General features: G+C 34.8%; 1 protein-coding gene across 5 annotated transcripts in view; it reads right to left on the bottom strand.

Annotated features, from left to right (window-relative positions):
- The window catches only part of PIBF1 (progesterone immunomodulatory binding factor 1), a 317,017-nt gene that overhangs the window by 106,008 nt on the left and 186,378 nt on the right, over nucleotides 1-24,631 (bottom strand). For all 5 annotated transcript variants that reach the window (XM_074191801.1, XM_074191800.1, XM_074191798.1 and 2 more), the window contains exon 14: nucleotides 20,571-20,673. In XM_074191801.1, coding sequence (XP_074047902.1) covers nucleotides 20,571-20,673 — 103 coding nt within the window. The remainder of the gene's footprint in view (nucleotides 1-20,570; nucleotides 20,674-24,631) is intronic.

Below are 24,631 nucleotides of genomic sequence, written 5' to 3'. Positions count from 1 at the left end.
TTGCAGTATTTTCTCTTTGACTTGGGAGTTCTGGAACTTGGCTATAGTATTCCTTGGGGTTGGTTTTTTTGGATCTCGTTCTAGGGGAGATCAGTGGATTCTCTCCATTTCTATTTTGCCCTCTGCTTCTAGGATATCAGGGAAATTTTCCTGTAGTAATTTTTTGAAAATGATGTCAAGGCTCCTTTCCTGATCGTGGCTTTCAGGTATTCCAATAATTTTAAAATTATCTTTCCTAAATCTGTTTTCCATATCAGTTGTTTTTTCAATGAGATGTTTCACATTTTCTTCTAATTTTTCCTTCTATTGGTTTTGAAGTATTGAGTCCTGATTTCTTGTAAAATCAGCAATCTCTGTGAGTTCTATTCTTTGTCTGAAGGATCTGTTTTACTCAGAGAGCTTTCTTATCTCTTTTTCCATCTGGCCAATTCTGCTTTTTAAAGCCTTCTTCTCTTCAATAACTTTTTTGAACTATTTTATCCATTTGACCTAAGTTGGTTTTTAGCATGCTATTTTCTTCAGCATTTTTTTGGATCTCCTTGACTAAGCTGCTGACTTCATTTTCAAGTTTTTCCTGCATCTCTCTAATTTCTTTTCCCAATTTTTCTTCTATCTCCCTCACTTGATTTTCAAAGTCTTTTTTTTTTTTGAGCTCTGTCATAGCCTGAGCCCAATTTCTTTTTTTCTTGGAGTCTTTAGATGCAGGAGCTTGGACTTCCTCATCTTCAGATTGAGTGTTTTGATCCTTCTTGGGATCACAGGTAAAGTATTTCTCAATGGTGTTCCTCTTTTTTCTCTGCTTACTCATTTTTCCAGCCTGAGCCTGGTTTGGGGTGCTTCCTGAGCTTTTGGGACACCCCCACAAGGATCTCAGTGTGTGTGAGGCTCTGTCCTCCCTCCTGGTCTGTGAATGACCATAAGTGACCCCCTCTGTCACAGGGCTGAGGTGGGGGGTCCCTGCTGTTCTATGGGTGGGCCTAGACTGTGATCAGGATCTGAATTTTGTCAGAACCCCTGGCTTAGCAGTCTCTTTCTGCTCCCTCCCCAGGCTCTACACTCATGCCCTGGGGGCTCCTGCTTACCAGCTTCTGCTTCTGTTTCCTGGATCTGGGCTGCTGTGTCCACACTGCTCGCTGTGTGCCCTGAGGGCTGGGCTTCATGTGCTCACTCTGGCAGAGGTCCCCCTGCTGGTCCCCCAAGTTGTGCCTGGTGCTCCCTGGGCTGTAGGTCAGGAAACTATGATGCTGCTGTGAGCCATGGCTTCCAGAGCCCTGGAGCTGCCTCTGGGAGGCTGAAGTTCCTTCACTCTGGTGGGCCATCCCTCTGTTGGGTCACCCCTCCAACCCTGGGGAGCGGAGCCTTTCCACTCTTTTCCAGGTTACTTTGAGTTGGAGAACGGCTTCACTGGGTCCCTCTGTGGGTTCTGTCTCTCGAGAATTTAGCTAGAGTCCTTAGTTTATAAGTTTTAAGAGAGAGCACCTAAGAGGCATCCTCTCTTGTCACCATCTTGGCTCCGCCCCCGATGCAAAAATCTTAAAATAAAATTTTAGCAAAAAAGATTTCAGTAAGTTATTACTAGGATAATACACTATGATTAGATAGGATTTATACCAGATGCAGGGATGGTTCAATATTTTTAGGAAAAAACTCAATATAACTAAACAATAACAAAAGCAACAGAAATCATACAATTATCTCAATAGATGCTGAAAAAACCTTTAATAAAATATAGCATCCATTGCTATTAAAAGCACTAGAGAATACAGGAATGAATGGAGTTTCCCTTAAAATAATAAACGGTATATCAATCTAAAACCATTTATGGAATGAGGATAAACTAGGAGCATTTTAATAAGGTGAGGGGTAGAAACAAGGATGCCCATTATCACCATTACCATTCAATATAGTATTAGTAGCAATAAGAGAAGACAAAGAAATTAAAGGAATCAGAATTGACAATGAGGAAATGAAACTTTCATTCTTTGTAAATGCTATGATGGCATACTTGGAGAATCCTAGAAAATCTTCTAAAAAACTGCTTGAAACAATCAACAAATGCAACCAAGTAGCAAGATATAAAATAAACCCATATAAATCATCAGCATTTCTATATATGCATAACAAAGGCCAAGGGCAAGACATAGAAAGGGAAAGGGAAATTACATTTAAAGTAACTGCAGATAACATAAAATACTTGGGAATCTACCTCCCACCACAAACCCAGAAACTGGTATGAACACAATTACAAACTACTTTTCACAAAATAAAGTCAGATCTAAACAACTGGAAAAAATGCCAATTACTCATGGTTAGCTCAAGCTAATATAATAAAAATGACAATTCTAGGTAAATTAAATTAATTATTTAGTGCCATACTAATCAAACTACCAAATAACTATTTTACCAATCTAGAAATAATAATGACAAAATTCATCTGGAGCAACAAAGGATATCAAGAGAACTGAAGGAAAAAATGTAAAGGAAGGTGGCATAGATCTTCCAGATCTAAAACCATACTATAAAGTAGCAGTCATCAAAACTGTCTGGTACTGGTTAAGAAAGAAGTGTAATGGATCAGTAGATTGGGATAGGAACAGTAGTAAATGACTACTGTTTGGCAAATCCTGAAGATATTAGCTTTTTGGATAAGAACTCACTGTTCAACAAAAATTGCTGAGAAAACTGTAAAACAACACGGCAAAAACTAGGCATGGGGGGTGGGGGGAGGGAAGTGAGATTAGGGGAAAAATTGTAAAACTCAAAATAAATAAAATATTAAATTTAAAATTAAAAAAAAACTAGGCATAGACCCACATATCATACCTTAAACCAAAATAAGGTCAAAATGGGTACAAGATTTAGACATAAAGGGTGATACAATAGACCAATTAACAGATCAAGATCATAGATCAATTAACAGCCCATCTATCAGATCTATGGAAAAGGAAGAAATTGATGACCAAATAATAGAGTATATTATAAACTGTAAAATGGATAATTTTGACTATATCAAATTAAAAATTTTTTGCACTAATAAAACCAATGCTGCCAAAATTAGAAGAGAGAAAGAAAGCTGGGAAACAATTTTCACAACTAGGGCTTCTGATGAAAGTCTAATTTCAAAAATATATAGAGAATTGAATCTATTTATAAAGTTTAAAGTCATTCTCCAATTGATAAATGGTCAAAGGATATGAAAAGGTAGTTTTCAAATGAAGAAATTAAAGCTATATATAATCATATGTAAAAGTGCTCCATATCATTACTGTTAAGAGAAATGCAAATTAAAACAAGTATGAGACATTACCTCATAGATTGACAAAAGTGACAAAAAGGGAAAACTATCAATGTTGGAGAGATTGTGGGAGGACTGGGCATTAGTGCACTGTGGAGTTGGTGGAGTGGTGAACCGATCCAACCATCCTGGAGAGCAATATGGAAAATCCAGTCTCAGACATTTAATTATTATTTAGCTGTGTGACTTTGGGCAAGTCACTTAATCCCATTGCCTTACACAAAAAAGAAAGAAAAAAGAAAACTATTAAAAAAAAGAAAATTGAGCGGGTGCCCATTAGCTGGGGAATGGCTGAACAAATTATTATATATGAATGTTATGAAGTACTGCTGTTTTCTAAGAAACCAGGCATGGCTGAACTCTAGAGAAGCATGGTAAGAGTTACAGGAACTGATGCTGAGCGAAGAGAGCAGAAACAAGAGAACTGCATACATTAACAACAACATTGTGAGTTGATCAACTTTGATGGATGCATCTCCTCAGCAGTTCAGAGAGCTAGGACAATCCTAGGAACTGGCTATGGATAATGCCATCCACAAAGAAAAAGAAAACAAAACAAAAACAAAAAAAATGCTCAAACTACAGAATCTGAATGAACACTATATTCACTTTAAAAAAAATTTCTCTTATGCTTTTCCTTCCTATCTCATGATTCCCTTTCTTTTCCCTTTTTCCTAATTCCTCATATAGAAAATGACTAATATGTAAACATGTTGAACACAAATATCCATGTATAATGTAATAAAATCTAAAGTAAGAAAACTATTGAGATAATAAATAAAACTAAGATTTGGTTTTATAAAAAAAGAAATAGATAACTGGTTAATTTGATTAAAAAATGGAAGAAAATCAAATTACCAATATTAAAAATGAAAAAGGTGAATTCACCCCAATGAGGAAATTAATGTCATTTGACAATCTAAGTGAAATAGATGAATATTTACAAAAATATAAAGTGCCCAGATTAATAGAAGGGGAAAATTAAATACTTAAATAACCCCATTTCAGAAAAAGAAATGGAACAAGCCATCAATGAACTCCCTAAGAAAAAATATTTTCAGGGCCAGATGGATTTACAACTGAATTTTACCAAACATTTATAATTAATTCCAATTTTATATAAACAATTTGAAAAAAATAGGTGAAGAAGGAATTTTGCCAAATTCCTTCATGGTGCTGATACCTAAACAAGGAAGAGTCAAAACAGAGAAAGAAAATTATAGACACAATTTCCCTAATGAATACTGATGCAAAAATTTTAAATAAAATATTAGCAAAGAGATTACAGTAACTTATCACTAGGATAATACAATATAATCAGTTAGAATTTATACCAGGTAAGCAGGGTAGGTTCAACATTAGGAAAACCATCAGCAAAACTGACCATCTCAATAACAAAATTAACAGAAATCATTATTATGATTATTTCAATAGATATGAAAAAGTTTTTCATAAAATACAGCATTCATTCCTAGAAAGCACTAGAAAGCATAGGAATAAATGAAATATTCCTTAAAATGATAAACAGTATCTATCTAAAACCATCAAAATGCATTATATGTACTGGGGGATAAGCTAGAAGAATTACCAGTAAGATCAGGGGCAAAATAAGAATTCCTTTATCTCTATTATTATTCAATATCGTATTAGAAATGAGAGCTTTAGCAGTAAGAGAAGAAAAAAGAAATAAAGGGAATAGGCAGTGAAGAAACAAAGTTCCCACTTTTTGCAGATGATGCGATAGTGTACTTAAAGAATTCTAGAAAATCAAACAAAAAGTACTTGAAATAATTAGCAATTTCAGCAAAGTTGCAGGATATAAAATAAACACACTTAAATCATCATATTTCTATATTACCAACAAAGCCCAGCAGCAAGAGGCAGGAAGAGAAATTCCATTTAAAGTAATTGTAACACCATAAAATAATTCTTTCTACCTTTTTGATAAACTCAGAAACTATAGAAAACAATTATAAAACACTTTTCATACAAATAGAATCAGAACTAAAAAACCAGGCAAATGTTAATTGCTGATGGATAGGCCGAGCTGATATAATAAAAAAGACAATTCTATCTAAATAAAATTACTTATCCAGTGCTATACCAATCAAACTACCAAGAAATTATTTTATTGAATTAGAAAAATAGTAACAAAATTCACAAGGTGGAAACAAAAGGTCAACAATATCAACAGAATTAATGAAAAAATGGAAAGGTGATCTAGATATACCAGATCTAAGCTTATATTCTAAAGTACCAGACATCAAAATTATTTTGCACATGGCTAAGAAACAGAGTGGTGGATCAGTGGAATAGATTACGTATAAAAAGAAACAGTAGGAAATGACTACAATGATCTGCTGTTTGAAAAACCCAAAGATTCCAGCTTCTGGGATAAAAACTATTTGATAAACTGGAAGATAGTATGACAGAAATTAGACAAAGACCAACATTTCACACCTAGATCAAGATAAGGTCCAAATGGGTACAGGATTTAGACAAAGAGGGCGATACCATAATCAGATTAGGAATATAAGAAATAGTTCATCTGTCAGATCTATGGAAAGGGGAGTAGTTTATGACCAAAGAAGAGATAGAAAACATTATGAAATGTAAAATGTATAATTTTGATTTTACACAAATAAAATTAATGCAACCAAGATTAAAAGGAATGAAATAAGTTGAGAAACAATTTTCACAGTAAATATTTTTGATAAAGGACTCATTTCTTTTTCTTTTTTGTTTTTTGCAAGGCAGTGGGGTTAAGTGACTTGCCCACAGTCACACAGCCAGGTAATTTTTAAATGTCTGAGGCCAGTTTTGAACTCAGGTCCTCCTGACTTCAGGACCAGGGCCCTATCCACTGTGTCACCTAGCTGTCCCTCATTTCTAAAGTACATAGAGAGCTGAATCAAATTTACGAGATTATATAGGTCATTTGAACAGCCAGTTCACAGATGAAGAAATTAAAGCTACCTATAGTTAAATAAAAAAATGCAAAATTAAGAGAAATAGAGAAATGCAAATTAAAACAATTCTGAGGTATACCTATCAGACTGGTCAATATAACAAAAAAGGAAAATGATCACTATTGGGGGGAATGTGGGAAAACTAGGACACTAATGTATTGTTGGTGGAGTTCTGAACTGATCCAACCTTTCTGGAGAGCAATTTGGAACTACACTCAAAAGGCAATAAAACTGTGCATACCATCAAGTAATAACACTACTAGGTCTGCATCCCAAAGGAAACAAAAAATGGATTAATAAAATTCACATGTACAAAAATATTTATAGGAGCTCTTTTTTTTGAATTATAAAAGTTTTATTTATTTTGAGTTTTTACAATTTTTCCCCCTAATCTTTCTTCCCACCCCCAACCCTCCACAGAAGGCAATTGTTTCCATGGTATACATTGATCCAAATTGAATGTGATGAAAAAGACATCATATCCTTAAGGAAGAAACACAAAGTAAAAGAGATAGCAAGATCAGACAATAAGAAATCAGTTTTTAGTTTTCTAAATTAAAGGTAACAGTCCCTGCTCTTTGTTCAAACTCTGCAGTTCTTTATCTGAATACAGATGGTATTCTCCATTGCAGATAATCCCAAATTGTCCCTGATTGTTGCACTGATGGAATGAGCGAGTCCATTCAGGTTGATCATTGCCCCCATGTTGCTGTTAGGGTGTACAGTGTTTTTCTGGTTCTGCTTATCTCACTCAGCATCAGGTCATGCAAATCCCTCCAGGCTTCCTTGAATTCCCATCCCTCTTGGTTTCTAATAGAACAATAATATTCCATGACATACATATACTACAGTTTGCTAAGCCATTCCCCAATTGAAGGACATTTACTTGATTTTCAATTCTTTGCCACCACAAACAGGGCTGCTATGAATATTTTTGTACAAGTGATGCTTTTACTCTTTTTCATCATCTTTTCAGGGTATAGACCCTGTAGTGGTATTGCTGGATCAAAGGGTATGCAAAAAATTTTGCTGCCCTTTGGCCATACTTCCAAATTGCTCTCCAGAAAGTTTGGATGAGTTCACAGCTTATAGGAACTCTTTTGGAAGTGGCAAAGAATTGGAAAATGAAGGGGGTGATCAGCAATTGCTATGGAGTACTACTATTCTTTAAGAAATCATGAGGGATGGGGCATCAGAATAGCATGAAAAGACTTGCATGAATTGATGCAAAGTGAAGTGAGCTGAATCAGAAGAACATTAAACACTCTAACAGCAACACTGGGCGATGATCAGCTATGACAGACTTGTACTTTTCAGCAGTACAATAATTAAAGATAATTCTAAAAGACTTCTGATGAAAAATACCATCCATATCCAGAGAAGGAATGGTGGAGCTTAAAAGTGGGCCAAAGCCTACTAACTTTAATTTTTAAAAGTTGTCTTAGGTATTGTCTTTTTTTCCTCTCTAATTTTTTTCCCATTTGGATTTGATTCTTCTTTCAACAGGATTAATATAGATCTATGCTTAGCATGATTATACACATATAGCTTATATTAGATTGCTTTTAGTCGGGGGGGAGGGAAGGGAAGGATGAAGAAAAATATAAAACTCAAATCTTTGCAAAAAAAAAGATGGTTGAAAACTACCATTGCATGTAGTTGGAAAAATAAAATATTGAAAAAAAAAGAAATGATGAGCAATGGGATGTCAGAAAAGCTTGGAAAGACTTGTATGAGCTGATACAGAGTGAAGTGAGTAGAGCTAGAAGAATATTATACACACTAACAGCCACACTGGGTGACGATGGACTTACTCATTTCAGTAGTATAATAATCAAAGTCAATTGTAGAGGACTTGTGATGGAAGATACCATCTACATCCAGAGAACTATGGAGTATGAAAGCAGTCCAAAATTTACTATTTTCAATTTAAAAAAATTATTTGATTATTCTTTCACAATATGATTAATATGGATATATGTTCAACATAATTAGATATGTATAACCTATATTAGATTGTTTTCTGTCAGGGGGAGAAAGGAGGAGAGGAAGAGAGGGAGGGAGGGTGGGAGAAAAAGCAAACTCAAAACCTTATAAAAATGATTATTGAAAACTATCTTTGCATGCAGTTGGAAAAATAAATAAATAAAATATTAAAAACAAACAAAAAAGTATATTAAAGTTGAAAAGATAACTTTTGTGTGTGGAAGCTTGTCTTTAAAAAAATTATCATTTCCTGTTGAATGTAATTATTCTATCATGACTTTTGATTTTTTTTTTATCCTAAGGGAGGTGGGGGGAGCACTGATTTTTAAAAAAATAATAAAAAGTTTTGATGACACTGATCAGTAGAATTTATATTTTTGAGCTGTTTTTTCCTGAATCTGAGATTGTCTGAGTTAAATTGTAGTTATTTCCTCATTTGGTTCCTTAAATGACCAAGACAAATGCTGTTAAGATTGATCACCAACACAATATCATCATGAAACAGAACATCTTTGAAGCTAAAAGAATACAGAGAGAATTTGTAAGTTAAGCCTCACTAGCACCATTCTCTAAAAATCTAGGTTAACTAGTTGAAACCCTTCAATGCTTTGTACTGTTGTTACCTATTCTATCCATTTCTACCTCAGTCTCTTTTCTCAGTTCAACTTCTTTTCATTCCCTCATATAATCAATAGAGCATTCTTTTATATCTGCATAATTTGCATATTACATCCCACATTTTTTTCTAGATGTTTTTCACATGAACTCTTCATAAATATTAAAACCTTCTGTTTTCAGATAAGGAAACTGAAGCTTAGTGAAGTTATTATTTGAATATAGTCACAAAATTGGTCAATGTTGGAGCTAGGACTTAAACTGAAATCCATTTCCTAACTACAAGTCCAGTACTTTTTTACTTTATACCACGCCACCTCATACTTGGGAAAAGCAACAGCCTTTCTATTTTAACACTTAATCCTTTGATCCTTTATGGAATTGTATTACATGCTTAGATTAAGAGCAGTAACAGATTTTTGATAACAACAATAATTAAAAATACTTTTTTTTTGCAAGGCAATGAGGTTAAGTGACTTGTCAAAGATCACACAGCTACATAATTAAGTGTCTGAGGCTGGATTTAACTCAAGTCCTCTTGACTACAGGACTGATGCTCTATCCACTGTGCCATCTACATTTTGTTTTGTTAGTAGAAAGGTGACTTGAAATTTAATCCCATTTTCTATTACTGTTAATTAGCAATTACACTGGATTGATAAAATGGACTTAAATTGATATTAGATGTCAACTAAATATCAACTTTTCTCAAAAAATAAGTAAATAATGAGACAAAAAACCCAAGGAATTGTGCAATTGTGTGTTTTAGGGGAAGGAGTACTGGAGATATCAAATTCTATAAGCTTTGAAAAGTTGGAATGGCATGAATCCATTGTGCAAGTCCAATGTGCAATCTTTATATATGGAGGTATCATGCTTTAATTCAATTCCACAAATCTTTATTAAGCAGCTAGTATGAACACAATGGAAAGAACAACCAGAATTTAGTAAGGAGACCTATGTTCAAACCCCCACTTGGTCACTTATTACCTGCATTACCTTGAACATCCAACTTCAAGTCTCTAAACCTTAAAAAATTTCACTAAATCTTGCCATTACCTCTAGCTATTATCCTTCCCTTTCTGAAATAAACTCTTTGGAAAAAATGTCTACAATTATAGAGTTGAACTAGAAAGTATCTTAGAGGGAGGTGATCGAGTTCAATCCTTTCCTTTCCCTCAGGCCCAATGAAGTTAAGTGATTTGTACAGAGTCACTAAGTTAGTATCTGAAGCAGGATTTCAACATGGGTCTTCTTGATTTTAACTTTAACGCTCTACTCTACCACACTTGCCTCTGGATTATCATCTCTATTTCCTTTCCTTTCATTCTTTCCCACAAATATTTGCACTCTGTTCTCTCCACAGTTTTTAATGATTTCTTAGTTGTCAAAGCTGAAAGTTTTTTTCTGAATAGTCTTCTTGGCTTCTCTTCAGTTTCTGACGCTGTTGACCACTGCTGGGATTTTCTGTCACTGCTGTAAGTAACACTGAACAGTGAAGGCCCGGTACTTATGAGTATTATAGCATGTTCTCCCTGATGCAGTCCCCATATAACCTTAAACATGTGGAGATGTTATTTTAAGTTTCCCAAATGATGAAGAATAGTCTTTACAGCTTGAAATTGTGCAATCAGAAAACACTGGTCTGGCCAAAGATATGCTATGAACCTCTGAAGAGGGGAGGCCATCATACTCTTTGTAGGAATACAGAGAGATGTTCTTTGTTACTCTGCACTTTGTCTTTCCTGCTTTAGGGGAAGAAGTACTGGAGATATCAAATTATATAAACTTTGAAAAGTTGGAATGGCATGAGTCCAGCTAGGTTTTGTAGTCAGCCAAGATAGAAAGGAGCAAAGTCCAAAGTGACCTGTTTGACCATAGATCCAAAGCATCCAAAAAGGTTTAATATGGTGACTATATCATATTTGGAAGTGAACCTGACAGGGCAAATTGTTTATGGGGTAGGATGAAGAGGGAAGAATAAAAAATGATATCAAAATCAAAGAAATCAGGGAAGACTTGCATGAACTGAAGAAGCGGGATAGGTTAGTGATACTGATACAATGAAAATAAAGAGAGCATCAATGAACTATTTTTTCAAGTTTTTTTCTTTTTTTTTTTCTCCAAGGCCATGGAGTTAAGAGGCTTGCCCAAGGCCACACAGGTAGGTAATTATTAAGTGTCTGAGGCCAGATTTGAACTCAGGTACTCCTGACTCCAGTACCGGTGCTCTATCCACTGCACCACCTAGCTGCCCCATCAAGAACTATTTTAAAATGCACATAACCAAAGAAAGTTCAAAGGGAGACACAAATATGCCAATTTTGAAATTAATGTTATATTTCATATATAATCAATGTTATATTTCATATATAATCAGTCATCAACTTTCATGAGGGAAATCTTCCTAGAAAATGGTGTGAAAGTAAAAAAAATATGAATGTTGATTCACTGAACCTATGGGAAATGGGGGTTAGGTTCCCACAATGGCCAAAACTGTAATCTTTTCCTAGAGATTGCTGAAAATATACCTTTCTGCAAATAATTTTTTATAACAAAATGTTATATCTGATAATATACACTTTCCCACTGTAACCATGAATGCAGTATACAAAGTAACTGTTAACATGCAAAACATTTTTCTTGCTACTAATTCCCAAGAATTCTGTGACCTTTTATGCTAACATCTCAATTAAAAAAAATTGAAACACTGATTTTTCACACTCTATTCACTTTTCATGATATATGAAATTTGTGGTATTATAAATACTGTACAGCAAAGAAAAAATTTTAAACTAAAACATTTTTTAACCTGAATCTCACCTTCCTCTGTTAGATGACAGTGTGAAAGTGTTGGACTCTACACTATACTGCTGTAAACCTCTCCACTTTGACCACTTTCTTAAAATCAAGAGAGATTGCTGGGACTTTAGTTGCTGCTGTCAGAAGATGCCAAGGTTAGTGAGGTCTTGACACCTCCTCTGATGCCCTGCCCTTCACAGATGGGAACTGAAGGATCATGGAGGGTCAGACAGCTTGAAATAATCAGTCATTGTCTGCTTCTTACACTGTTTGCAATCCTTAAGGGTCTCAGATGTAAGATGACATTAACCTAAAGCTGTGGCTGATGATACAATCAACAGCCTTGATACCTCTGGCCAGCTGGTTGACTAGGCTGACCGTGCTGCTAACATTCTGACATGGATTATCCAACACCTTTATTTACTCACTAAGCTGCATCAACTGACTTTCATGCATGGGCTTAGAGTGCCAAGGATTTGCCCTATACTTTAAGGGTATAATTACAACATAAAACTTGAGTTTTAAAGGCAAACAACAATATACCATGAACTTACAGTGAGTGCTTTACAATGTTAGGTAGAACAAGACCATTGATGTCCAGTAGGACATCAGTTACTCCACAAACTTGTGGGCATCACACATCTAATTATTTTCTATTTTCATATAGCTATGAGTGTAAATGACTGCCAATGTGAGGTTACTAATAAATCACTCCAGTGCTTGAAGTTGCAAAAATTAAATGTGAGAATGTTGAGGATTGACTATTAATTAAAAAAACCAACCATATAAGAACAATTTGGAATCATGCAAAGCAGAGGACTAAAATAGCCAAACCCTCTGATTCAGAGATTCTACCATTAGGCATATATATGTCAATTAACAAGGTCCCCCCCCACCATAGGAATATTTCTACAGCAGCACTTCTTATAGTGTGAAGTGCTGGAAAGAAAGCAGATGCCCATTTACAAGGAAATGATTAGATGACTGAGGATTGGAACAATGATATGAACTGAAGCAAAGCAAGTAGAACCACAAACAACCACTGTACTAATAGGAACAGAGAAAAATAATTGAAATTGACTGCATTGAAATTATAATAACTGAGAATAAACATAAAGAAGAGCTATGAGAATATACTCTTCTCATTTCTGTTTAGGGGATGGAGAAAAATAATAGAAATGTTATACTTTTTTTGATGTAGCCACTTTTGTCCAACTTTTCCCTCCTCCCTTTCTCTTAAAAATGTATGATAAAGTATATTTGTTTGAGAGTAATGGATTGGGAAATGTTGTTACTGTAAAAACAAAAGTATATCAATCAATAAAATTTCTTTTAAAATGAAAAAGGAAGGGAAAAACTGTGAAAGATATTGCCAAGAAAGAATTAATAGTTCTTACCAACTGATTACATGGAATGGCAAAGAGGGGAATGTAAAAAATAATGACAAAATCAGAGAAACCCAGGATGATTTGTATAAACTGATACAAAGTGAAATGGATAGTATTGGCTATAATAATGCAAAGTAAATTAACTTTGGTAAATGTAATAATCACGACTTCAGAAAACTGATAAGGAATAGTCCATTCTATCTTGTGGTAGAGAAGTTATAGATTAGAGTTGCAGAAAAAGAGATACATTTTAAAATATAGACAATATGTGGATTTATTTTGCTCAACTATATACTGATATTATAACTGAGTACTTCTATTTTGGGTGGGGATAGAAGAAAATTGGATAGTGAGAGGATTGCAAAATAAAAAAAAAAGAAAAAGGAAAGAGTATAAATGACACATTAAATCCGAAGAAGAGAGCAAAAAGTTTCTGAAAGGGACATACACTAGCAGTGCAATGTTAAAGTTAATATACTACAAAAAACTGTATGTAATGAAGTTGTAGTTTAATATACAATTCTCCTTTTCCATTCTTTGCATATTAAGATCTTTGTGAAAACTGATGTTTAAGTTCGTAATAAAAGATGCTAAATAAAATGGAAATAAAAAATGTTGGCATTTTGATCTTGGGTCACTGGGAGGATAGTTGTGCATTAGTAAGAATAGGGAAGTTGAAGGAGAGGAAAGTTTCAGAAGGAAGATGAAAGTTTGAAGTGTCAGTGGAATATGCAGGAAGATACATCTAAGAAGGTGGAAATGGGATTAGAGATCTGGAGTTAAATGGCACTGGATAGGATGTCGTGAGAGTCAACTATATATAAGTGATAATTAAAGCTATGGAAATAGATCAGCTAGCCAGGACAGAAGTTACAGAGAAAAAGGACAACTGAGATGAGAGTATTAAGACATTAGAAGGAAGATGAACCAGTGAAGGAGACTAAGAAGAATAAGGAGAGAGCAGTGTTGTGGAATCTGGTGGAGGTGAAAGGATCAAGGAGAAAGTGGTCAACAATGCCAAATGTTGCAAAAATGTCAGAGAAAACAGAATGAGAAATGGCCACTGGTTAGAAATTAAGAAAGATGCCATAGGTGAATTTGAAATGAGAAGTCTTCTATATAGAGAATAAGGAGAGAGGACAGACTGCAAAAAGTTGATACAAGAGTGGATGGTGAAGTCTGGCAGTAAAGGGAAGGAGAAAGAGCATGACAGCTTTGAGAAGATAAGGATTAAGGGCAGGTTTTTGCTTTATCAATGGAAGAGATGACTAATCTAGCTATTGCACATCTGTCAAATCTCTTGAAACATGCTTCTTTTCCCAGCAGTATCTGGCTTGTCCTCAGTGGTGCTACTTTTCTGCACCAGGCAGCTAGTATCCTTCTGCTCTTTAATCTCTTCTTCATCATTCTAATTATAAAGGATTTTTTATCAATTATTTACATTTATCTCTGATGGTCCAAGTTTTTATCCTTCTATATTTCTTCCCTGATTTGCCAATTATTCCATATTCAAAAACTTACCCAAATAATGTTATTTAATTGAAATATAAATTTATGTAACTATGAGCAGGTATCTTACTTATCTAAAACTATAAATTCTTAGAAGACATGGACAGGATATGAAACTCTGATTAACAGAATAAGGATTGCCTTGGTGAGGAATCTCCACCATCAATGTAGGCTGGCACTTTCACAGTCACTTAAGAGTGTCTTAGAGAGTTGTCCAAGTTGCTCAGGGTCACAAAGCAAGTTTACATCAGAGATTGGACTTGAACCCAGGTTTTCCTGGCTCTGAGAGTAGTTTTATCTCCATACTAACTCTTGTGGACAACAGTCATATCTAAATAATCCTTTCTGTGTGTTCCCTAACATGTAGCCCAATAAATGTTAAAAATGAAATTCATTGACATTGTATTTTGCACACGGTTTACCTCAAGATCATTCAATGTTATACAATTGTAGAAAGTAAACAAATATTGTCAATGGTTACCTCAAAAAATATTAAAACTTAAAATTTTTCCTTTTAAAAATTATCTGCGTTAAATGGTCCTGGTTTTTGTATAGTTTATGAATTTTGTTCATGCCCTTTGAATGTTATTTTATTTTTTCATGGAAAGTTTTCAACATTCATCTTTTTGTAAGTTTCTGAGTTCTAACTATTTCTACCTCTCTCCCAGGGGTATAGGGTATATTCAGTGTAGACTAGTAGACTAGACTGCTTTCCATCTATAATGCCCACCTGAGTCACTTAATTCTCACCTGTGGCTCCAAGAAACTGTAGCATGTACAGTGGTCACACCCTTGTAATTTTGGCAGACAGGTTAAAGTGGTGCAGAGTGATGGTCTGATGATAGACTCATATACTCTTCAAGCTAAATATTCACATTCAACCAAAGCAGTGGCCCCAAGACAAAAGGACTATCAGAAGAATTAATGTCAAAAGATTAGAGTACTTCTCTTAGTTGAACAGTCTTGCTAAGAGGGAAAATACAGCCAGCACATAGTCAGCAACAGTGGAGCAGAAAAAGAATGGGCAACTTTCAGAGATCTGGTATATAACACTGCAGTTGTTCATCTGGGCCAGAGCACTTGCAAACACCAAGACTGGTTTGTTAAAAATAATGGGGAAATATAGAAATCCCTAAATGAAAAACAAGAACTCCACAGGGTTTACCATCCATTTCTAAGAAGGCAGCATTTAATTCCATCAAAAGTAAAGTACAAGCAAAGAATAGAGAGATGCAGAATTCTTGGCTCAGTAAGAAGGAAGATGAAATTCAGTTTTAAGCAGACAGTAACAAACCAAAATGCTTTTATGATGACCTGAAGGTTATTTATGGGCCAAAGACCTACTGTGGTGCACCTCAACTACTCGATACTGAAGGAGTTACATTGATCAATGATAGGGACATGATCCTAGAGAGGTAGGCTTCACACTTCCAGTGTTCTTAACAGATTGTCATTGATCAATGCAGAAATCATTGAGTTGAAGTCAATTATCCCAAGCTGAAGCTCCAACTGAAGAAGAGGTTTTGAATGCCTTTAGGCTCCTTTCATGTGACAAAGCACTTGGTGCTGATTCTATTCCAACTGGGATCTACAAGGTGTGGGGTTCATTGTTCATCCAAAAGCTGACTGAAATTTTCCAGGTTATATGGCATGAAGAGATTATCCCCTCAGAATTCAATGATACCTCCACTGTCCATCTCCATGAAGGTAAAGGGAATAGACTGTCCTGTGACAATCACAGTCATTTAGTTCTGCCAGAGTCCTTCTCAACAGACTGATCCTTCACCTGGAAGATAGTCACCTCCCTGGGAGCCAGTGTGGCTTCAGAAAGGGTTGAGGAACAGTTGATATGGTGTTTGTTGCCCAACAACTCCAGGAAAAATACCAGAAGCAGAACATTTGTGTACATTTGTTGATTTGACCAAAGCCTTTGATACTGTCAGTCAAAAGGATTAATGAAAATTATGTCAAAATTTGGATGCCTGGAGGAGTTATCAGTACTGTAAGTCAGCTTCATGCTTGCCTGGATTCTGGATAATGGATGATACTCTTGAGATTTCCATCACCAATGGAGTAAAACAAGGATGAGTCCTTGCTCCAATGCTTTTTAACATGATGTTTTCAGCCATGTTTTCAAACACCTTCAATGAGGGTGAACAGGATCACAAAGTCAGTTACTGCACTGATGGCAAATTCTTCAACTTGAAAAGGCTATAAGCCAAGACCAAAGTGGAGGGAGAGTTGGTGCATGATCTTCTGTTTGCAGATGACTGTACACCCAATACAGCCTCTGAAGCTGAGGGTGCAACAAAGTGTGGATCCATTCTCTGCTGCTTGTGCTAATTTTGGCCTAACAATGATCACCAAGAAAACACAGGTGCTCCATCAGTCAGCATCACATCATCCATATGTGGAACCAATGATTACAGCAAATGGAGAAGTTTAGAGTGCTGTGGACAAGTTCACTTACCTTGACTGTCCTTTCCAGGGAGGTACATATTGATAATGAGGCTGACACATACATTGCTAGAGCTAGCTTGGTTGTTTGGGAGAAAAGATGTCTTAGGACTAACTGCCAAACTGAAGTTCTACAGAGCTGTTGTGCTTGTGTCTGTGAAATCTGAACAGTCTACCAGCACCAGGCTAGGAAACTGAATAGCTTCCATTTAAATTGTCTTAGAAATATTCTGAAGATCACCTGGCAGGAGAAAACAACAGACACTGAGATTCTTTCTTGAGCTAAACTGCCCAGCATCCCAACATTACTACAGAGAGGGCAACTTCAATGGGCTGGACATGTTGGAATGCCAGAAGTATGTTTGCCAAAAATACTATTTTATGGAGGATATATAAGGGGCAAGTGCTCACAATGGAATCAGAAGAAGCAACACCCTGAAGGTCTCTCCTAAGAACTTTGGAACTGATTTTGCAGCAAGGGAGACACTGGCCCAGAACTGCCCAATAAGCAAGGTAGAATGGAAGCAGCTCAAAGGAAATGTGACATACATCAGTTTAGAGTACCCACTCCAGGTGTTCACATGGACTATTTGTTTCTGACTTGTGGTAGAGCATTCTGGGCTCATACAGCTCTGATCAGTCACAGTTAGACACACTACAACTTATCTCTAACATAATAATAAAGCTCTGGTCTTCAATAATGAAAAACCAACCAACCTCCCTCCCTTCCCTTTCTCCTCACCATGACAGTGAGTAATCTGAATTAGGTTATACATGTATAATCATATGAAACATTTACAGATTATTATTCATGTTGTGAAAGAATCAGAACTAGGTGGCTAGGTGGTGCAGTGCATACAGCACCGGCCCTGAAGTCAGGAGTACCTGAGTTCAAATCAGGCCTTAGACACTTAATAATTACCTAGCTGTGTGGCCTTGGGTAAGCCACTTAACCCCATTTGCCTTGCAAAAAAAAAAAAAAAGATCATTAAAAAAAAGAATCTGAACTAAAGAAAAAAAAACATGAGAAAGAAAAAGTTTAAAACAAGTTTTAAAAAGTGAAAACAGCATGCTTTGGTCTGCATTCTGACTCCATAATTTTTCCTCTGGTTATACATAGTATTTTTTTTAGGTTTTTGCAAGGCAAATGGGGTTAAGTGGCTTGCCCAAGGCCACACAGCTAGGCAATTATTAAGTGTCTGAGACCGGATTTGAACCCAGGTACTCCTGACTCCAAGGCTGGTGCTTTATCCACTACGCCACCTAGCCGCCCCTAGAATTATTCTTGATCACTGAACTCCTAAGAGGAGCCAAGTCCATTATAATTGTCATCACAAAATGTTGTTAACTGCAGTATATCATCTATGATTTTAAAGACTTGAATGGCATAAACACCACATAATTTTAATGTCTTTTAGATGGTCAGCTATTCTTTATACAAACATTAAGAAATTTAAAAATATTTAACCTTTTTCAAAGACTGCAGATTCTTATAGAATTTTAAAATAAATTTAAATGAAATTAAAATTTTAAAATTTAATTTTAAAATATTCTTTAATTTTATAAAATAATTCACTATGATAACATCTTATAGATTATCAGAAAATCACAGAACTTAGGGCTGGAAGGCTTTCTGATGGTCACAAAATCTAAGCCATATCAGACAAAGAACCACTCTTTATTGCAATAATTTGCTTGAAGACTAATGTTCCATTCTACTTTGCTACATTCTACTAGACTTTATTAGTTAGGAAGTTTTCCTAGGCTTATATAGCCTAAATTTGCTTCTTAGCAACTTTTACTCAGTGTTCCCAGTTCTGTCATCTAGACCTATGCAAAATATCTACTCTTCTTCCATGTAGTTTTCAAGTATGTAAATATAGTTATCATGTTACCCATGTTTTTTCTTCACTTATATCAATTTAGAGTCTTATCACCTCAGTTTCAGATTATAATTTTTATGCTTGAAACAACTTAATTTACAGGATACTGATTATAAAAGATGGGAAAAGTTATGGAACTTTAAGTCATAGTAAATTCTTTCTCAATTACATAAAAGTAATAGTTTCGAACTTTATGTATCATAATCTTATTAACTGTTAACAGTAGTTACATTAAGCAAAGAAACTTTTGCACTTATAATTCTTCATACTGTATATCTAAATTATGAATATTTATGGATTCTGATGTTTTTTAATGAGACTATTAGGAATATAGTCATTCAGAACATAGTACAAGCACACACATATACAACAATCATTTATGAGTATTTTTAGTGCAATTTATAAAACTATTTTAAAAGATTTTTGGAGGGTGGGATAAAGTATAATAAGGCATCCTCTAAACTACTGAGTAGGGGCTGTTTTAGTAAAATTGAATTAGTTTAATTCAATGAACATTTGCAATATCAGATATTAGTAAAGTTAGGTAAAACACGATCTTTGCATAAAATAATTGAATTTTATTTTAATAAGAGATGCTAAAATAGGAATAAATTAGATAGTTGATTCTTAGTATATTTATGCTATAGTATAATGATAGTTTAAATGAGAGTTATTTGAGCAATAAAAGACACATAAATAAACTTCAATAAGAATTCAAAAGCAATTGAGTATTTATGAGCATAAAAAACTTGTTGGAACTAAATGAAAAATAAAGAAAATCTGGCAAAATATATTTATGATAGCTATTTATGTAGTATCTCTTAGTTTTTAATCCTACCAAGACTAATAATTTTAAACAAGATATTTAATATATTTTGGACTTCAATTTTAAAGGATAAAAGATTTCCATGTAAAATATGTTTATTCTATAAATAACATAAGCTCAAGAAAAATAAGAAAAATATCAATTACTATACAGTAAACTGAGCTAAGTTGTTTCAGTCATATCTGATTATTTGTGACCCCATTTGGATTTTTTTTTTGCAAAAGTACTGGAATTGTTTGCCATATGCTTCATTTTTTGAAGCCAAGAGAGGTAAATGACTTGCCCGGGGTTACACATCTAGAAACTGTCTAAGGACTGACTGGAACTCAGGAAGACAGTCTTTTCAATTTTAGGCCTGTCAGTCTATCCACTACACCACCTAGCTGCCCCAACTAAATCATATATCATATACTAAAGAATTCAATGATATGAGACCTTAGAGTACAGCATATAGTGCATTATTAAATAAGCAATCACCAATAATACTTCAAAAAGTAAATCCATATAAAAATTGAAGTGTAAGTTGAAATCTTAAAATGCCATTATAACTACCAAACTTGTTTCACTAGGTGATTTCCTCAGAAATCAAAGCTTTGTCTGTCTAGCCTGCATTTATATTTAGTCTAGGTAAAGTAATCTCTCTTTTGATCTTCGTTTTGCCATACACTATAAATTGTTTTATAAAGCTTTAACATAAATTTAGTTTCATAAATCATGGATCATTTTGTAACAGCAAACCGCTTATTTGAAAATTGCCTTAAAAACAAACAATGTGTCTACAAAGGACTGAACTGAATATTGTGACTTTTCATATGTGCTTCTTTTGTTTGAATTATTTACCTCTTGTGAAATCTGTATTACTTGTTCTTTTTGATGTTCCAGGTCTTTTACAAACAACGAGTTTTGTTTTTCTAACTGAAGCAGTCTTCTTGCCAAGTGAACACTGTGCCAATTAAATGAATAAAATTAATGTCCAGAAACTGAAGTACTATCCAAAACATGCTATATGCATTTTACTACTTCAAAATTTTCATCATAGTTTCTTATGATGATTAACTATTCATAGAAAAATCACTGAATTATATTTGTAACCGTTTAAGACTCCCAAACCAACTCTTAGAAAATTGAAGAATGTTAAGATTCCCATTTAACACTACTATGTTATAGTATATTGATTATGATAGTGATTGCTTCTATCCTTTGAAGAATGCATGTGTTATATAATGCTATCAAAAAACTTCAAAATACCCTGTTGGTTATTTAAAGAAACATTTTATTCTCATGAATATTTTAGATTTAAAAATTAATTAGACTTCCATTTTGAGAAGTAACATTTACAAATGATTTAAAAATAAAGTGTGTGTGTGTGTGTGTGTGTGCACGTGTACGTGTGTGTGTGTATGTATTTACAAAGCTGTGTTTTAGTAAAATTTATCTGGAAGTGGTATGTGAGGTGGATTGGAAAAAAGGAGTAATTAGAAAGCAAGGAAAAAAGTAAACTACTAAATTAGTTTAGTTTTTCAATTGCTAATTCATTTATGTGTATTCATAAATTCTGGGAAGTTCTCTTATCATCTCTGGCATTATAGTGTTTAGAGTTTGTCATACCATATTCTTTTGGGAGACACTACATTCAATTGTAGTACTAGTGATTTTTAACATTGAAATCTCATATCTGTTTGCTCCTTCTTATTCCTATATGGGGTGGGGTGGGGGTGTAGTTCAGACTTATGGAACATGCCAAGGCTTCAGACTTCAAGACACATGTTAAATTTAACTATTCAATTCAGAAATAACAACTTCTGGAAGTGATTGGAGAAAGACCTTCAAAAATGAAACAAAGAAGATTAAAAAAAACAAGACTATTCTTCACCATCAGAAAAAAATAGGTAGTAATGGAATACAGTGTTCTGAAGAACAATGGAACTCAGTCCAACATGACCAATCCTACAAATTTGAGCTTAACCATAAATGAAAAAACATTCATATTCAATAATAAAGACATGCCTGAAACTTTCTTAGAACATAAACCAGGCTTAAAGAGATGATTTACTTCTTGAACACATCAGACAATAGAAAAATAGAAAGGGTGAATGAATCCAGCACTAGCTGCAACAAGAATAGCAGAGTGATAGTACAGAGATTAGTAAGCCTTCCCCCTTACCCAAATGTATCCCAAAAGACAGGTGAAGGAAGAATTCAACAGTGGTAATGCTGAAGGGGTGAACCTGGAGCAATGTGGACAGAACCCACTAATGCTCTGCCTATGGATGAATCAAAAAAATTGAGGGATTACATTACAAAACAGGAAAGATACTTGGGGGGTGGACAGGGAAAAGGAGGATAGAGGTGACTGTGTGATGTGCTCATGGCATGCTGAGGGCTAACAATGAAGGGAAGGTGACCTGTGTGGTATCTCAGGAAGAGAAGAATTATGGAAGACAAGGTGAAGAGAAGGGGAGAGTATTGAACAGGAAGGAGGTCTTGCTTTGGTAGTGGAAGGAGGTTTTAATGATGAGTATTCCTTTGGTTGAAGGGAGATGATCTATGAAGGGAGAAGGGGCCGTGTGTGTGTGTGTGTGTGTGTGTGTGTGTGTGTGTGTGTGATCTGACAGTTGAAAAGACAACTGGACCTCCTGGGGGTGGGAGTGGTAGCTTAATGGCATCTATGGGGTGCAGTGGGAAGGCATGTACTCAGGGAAGAAATTTTCAGGCAAACTGGGAAAGGTAACCAGAGGAAGATACAGAATTGTGGTGGGCTGCATAATCAGAGGTATGCATGCTTGCTTTGGCAATAACATGTTCAATGATATATAAGATTTAACACTGTTCTGGGAAAGAGATAAAATGGAAAAGGAAATTCACAGAGTAAGTTCCAGAATGCAGAGGCAGAAAATGCTTAGTAAGTTTTGTAGAACAGATTACTTTGTAAATTTTGATTCCATGAGGAATATAAAGAATAGTCTCTATTAGAGTTAATGAAACAGAAAATGAGGATCTATATTAGACAGAAAGGATGAATAGGTGAAAAAGATTCAGAGTGCAAAAACGGCACAAAAAGAAAAAAGTTAAAAAAACTAATGAACAAGATCAGTTGAAGGGAAGGAGAAGGAATCTACTTGATTAAGATGTAAATAAAGGAGAGAAGAATTAAATAACTAGATTAAAGCAGGAAAGAAAAAGAAACTAATAACCAAACCCTTAAGGAAATGCATTATATAACACATGGGAAAGTGGATCATGGATTAACAGGAAGAGAGTCACCTCGAAAATGATTAAGTTTATGCAAACAAAAAAATTAATACTATGTTTACAGCAGAAGAGGGGAAAAAAACTGTAACTTGAAATAAAACCAATAATGAAGGTAAATAGAGGAAAATACAGCCTATCTCTCATGACTTTAAATGTGAATGGGTTAAACAATAGAATAAAATGAAAAAAATCGGATAAGAAAACAAAATTTTACAAACTATTGTTTACAAAAAACACACTTATAAAAGACAGACATACACAAAATAGAACTAATGGAAAAAAAAGTACCATGCATTAAATGGACCCCCAAAAGTAGGATTTGCAATCATGTCTGATAAAGCAAAAATAAACATTCAATAAAAAAAGTATAAACAAGGAAAATATATTATGCTAAGAGAACATAGATAACAAACCAATATTAGTAATAAACTTATATGCTACAGATACCCTGGCATTCAAATTGATAAAGGAAACATTAACTAAGAAGACAATAAACAGTAACACAAAAGGATATTTCAATATACCTCTCTCAGCTTTTGATAAGTAAAAAAAGAAACCTTTATTAGATTGATGTTTTCTAAGGTCATTTGGTGAGTAGTCCACTTGAATCAATATGACCTTTAAAAAATTTGTAAAAGGATAAGTTGGGTGAAGATGATGCTACTACAACTAACTGCTACAACTATATGGAGTATTTAACAGGCAATCTGAAGGAAGACAATATGTCCAGGAAGAGTCTAAGAAGTTACTCCTGAATATCTATATCTTTTTAACAGGATGATGGCTTTACTTACATTTGGTTCATACATCTGAATTATACCCTTCAACCTGGCCTTTAAAATGAGAACAGAGACAGATGGCTTTAGAGAGCAGAAGACAGGTACCAAGAGGAGAGAAGGTTCAAACCCAGGGAACTACTCCAAGTTGAGACTCTACATAGGATCTTGTGGGAGGTGGGGCTCAACAGAAAAGGGAAGCACTTGATTCTCTAGCAACCCTTGTGTGTGTATGTGTGTGTGTGTGTGTGTGTGTATGTGTGTGTGTGTGCATGTGTGCACAAGGTGCAAGGGGGGGGAGGTCTCAACTATAAAGCAGGATCTATTATAGTATGACAATTACTAAAATATCTGTCAATTCCTGGGAGCAACAAGGCTCTAGTAAGGGATAAGTTGCTTGAATCTTTGGCAATCTGAATTTTTTCCCTTTGAAAAGGGGTACAAGGCTGGTACATCTAGGGCACTGCTCTAAGTCTGGAGGATTAACTAAGGGGCTACCTAGACAGAGGCGTTGTTCTAGTTATTTTATGATTTTGAGTGTTCAACTCACTGCTTAACCCCTAGCATGACTTACAACACCACTACTCAATTCAAACTGCTTTCAAGCTAGTTATCAATGATGTCTTAATCACTAAATCCAATGTCTTTTCCTCAGTCATCTTTCTCCATCTCTTTGTAACTTTTGACACAGCTAACCACCCCCCTCCTCTGGTTCCTTTTCTTGCTTTAACTTCTGTAAACATTTTTAGATCTTACTTTTCCTGAGTTATTAACTATAATTATACTAAAGGCTTTATTCTGGTCTCTTTCTTCTTCTTTGTACATAGTTTCCTTTGTTAATCTGATCAGCACCCAGGGATTCAATGATCATCT

The sequence above is a fragment of the Macrotis lagotis genome, chromosome 6 (genome assembly GCF_037893015.1).
Source record: "Macrotis lagotis isolate mMagLag1 chromosome 6, bilby.v1.9.chrom.fasta, whole genome shotgun sequence".
In the NCBI taxonomy this organism is placed as follows: domain Eukaryota; kingdom Metazoa; phylum Chordata; class Mammalia; order Peramelemorphia; family Peramelidae; genus Macrotis; species Macrotis lagotis.
Note: the sequence above shows the minus strand (reverse complement) of the source record. Positions and strands in the feature narration are given on the sequence as shown.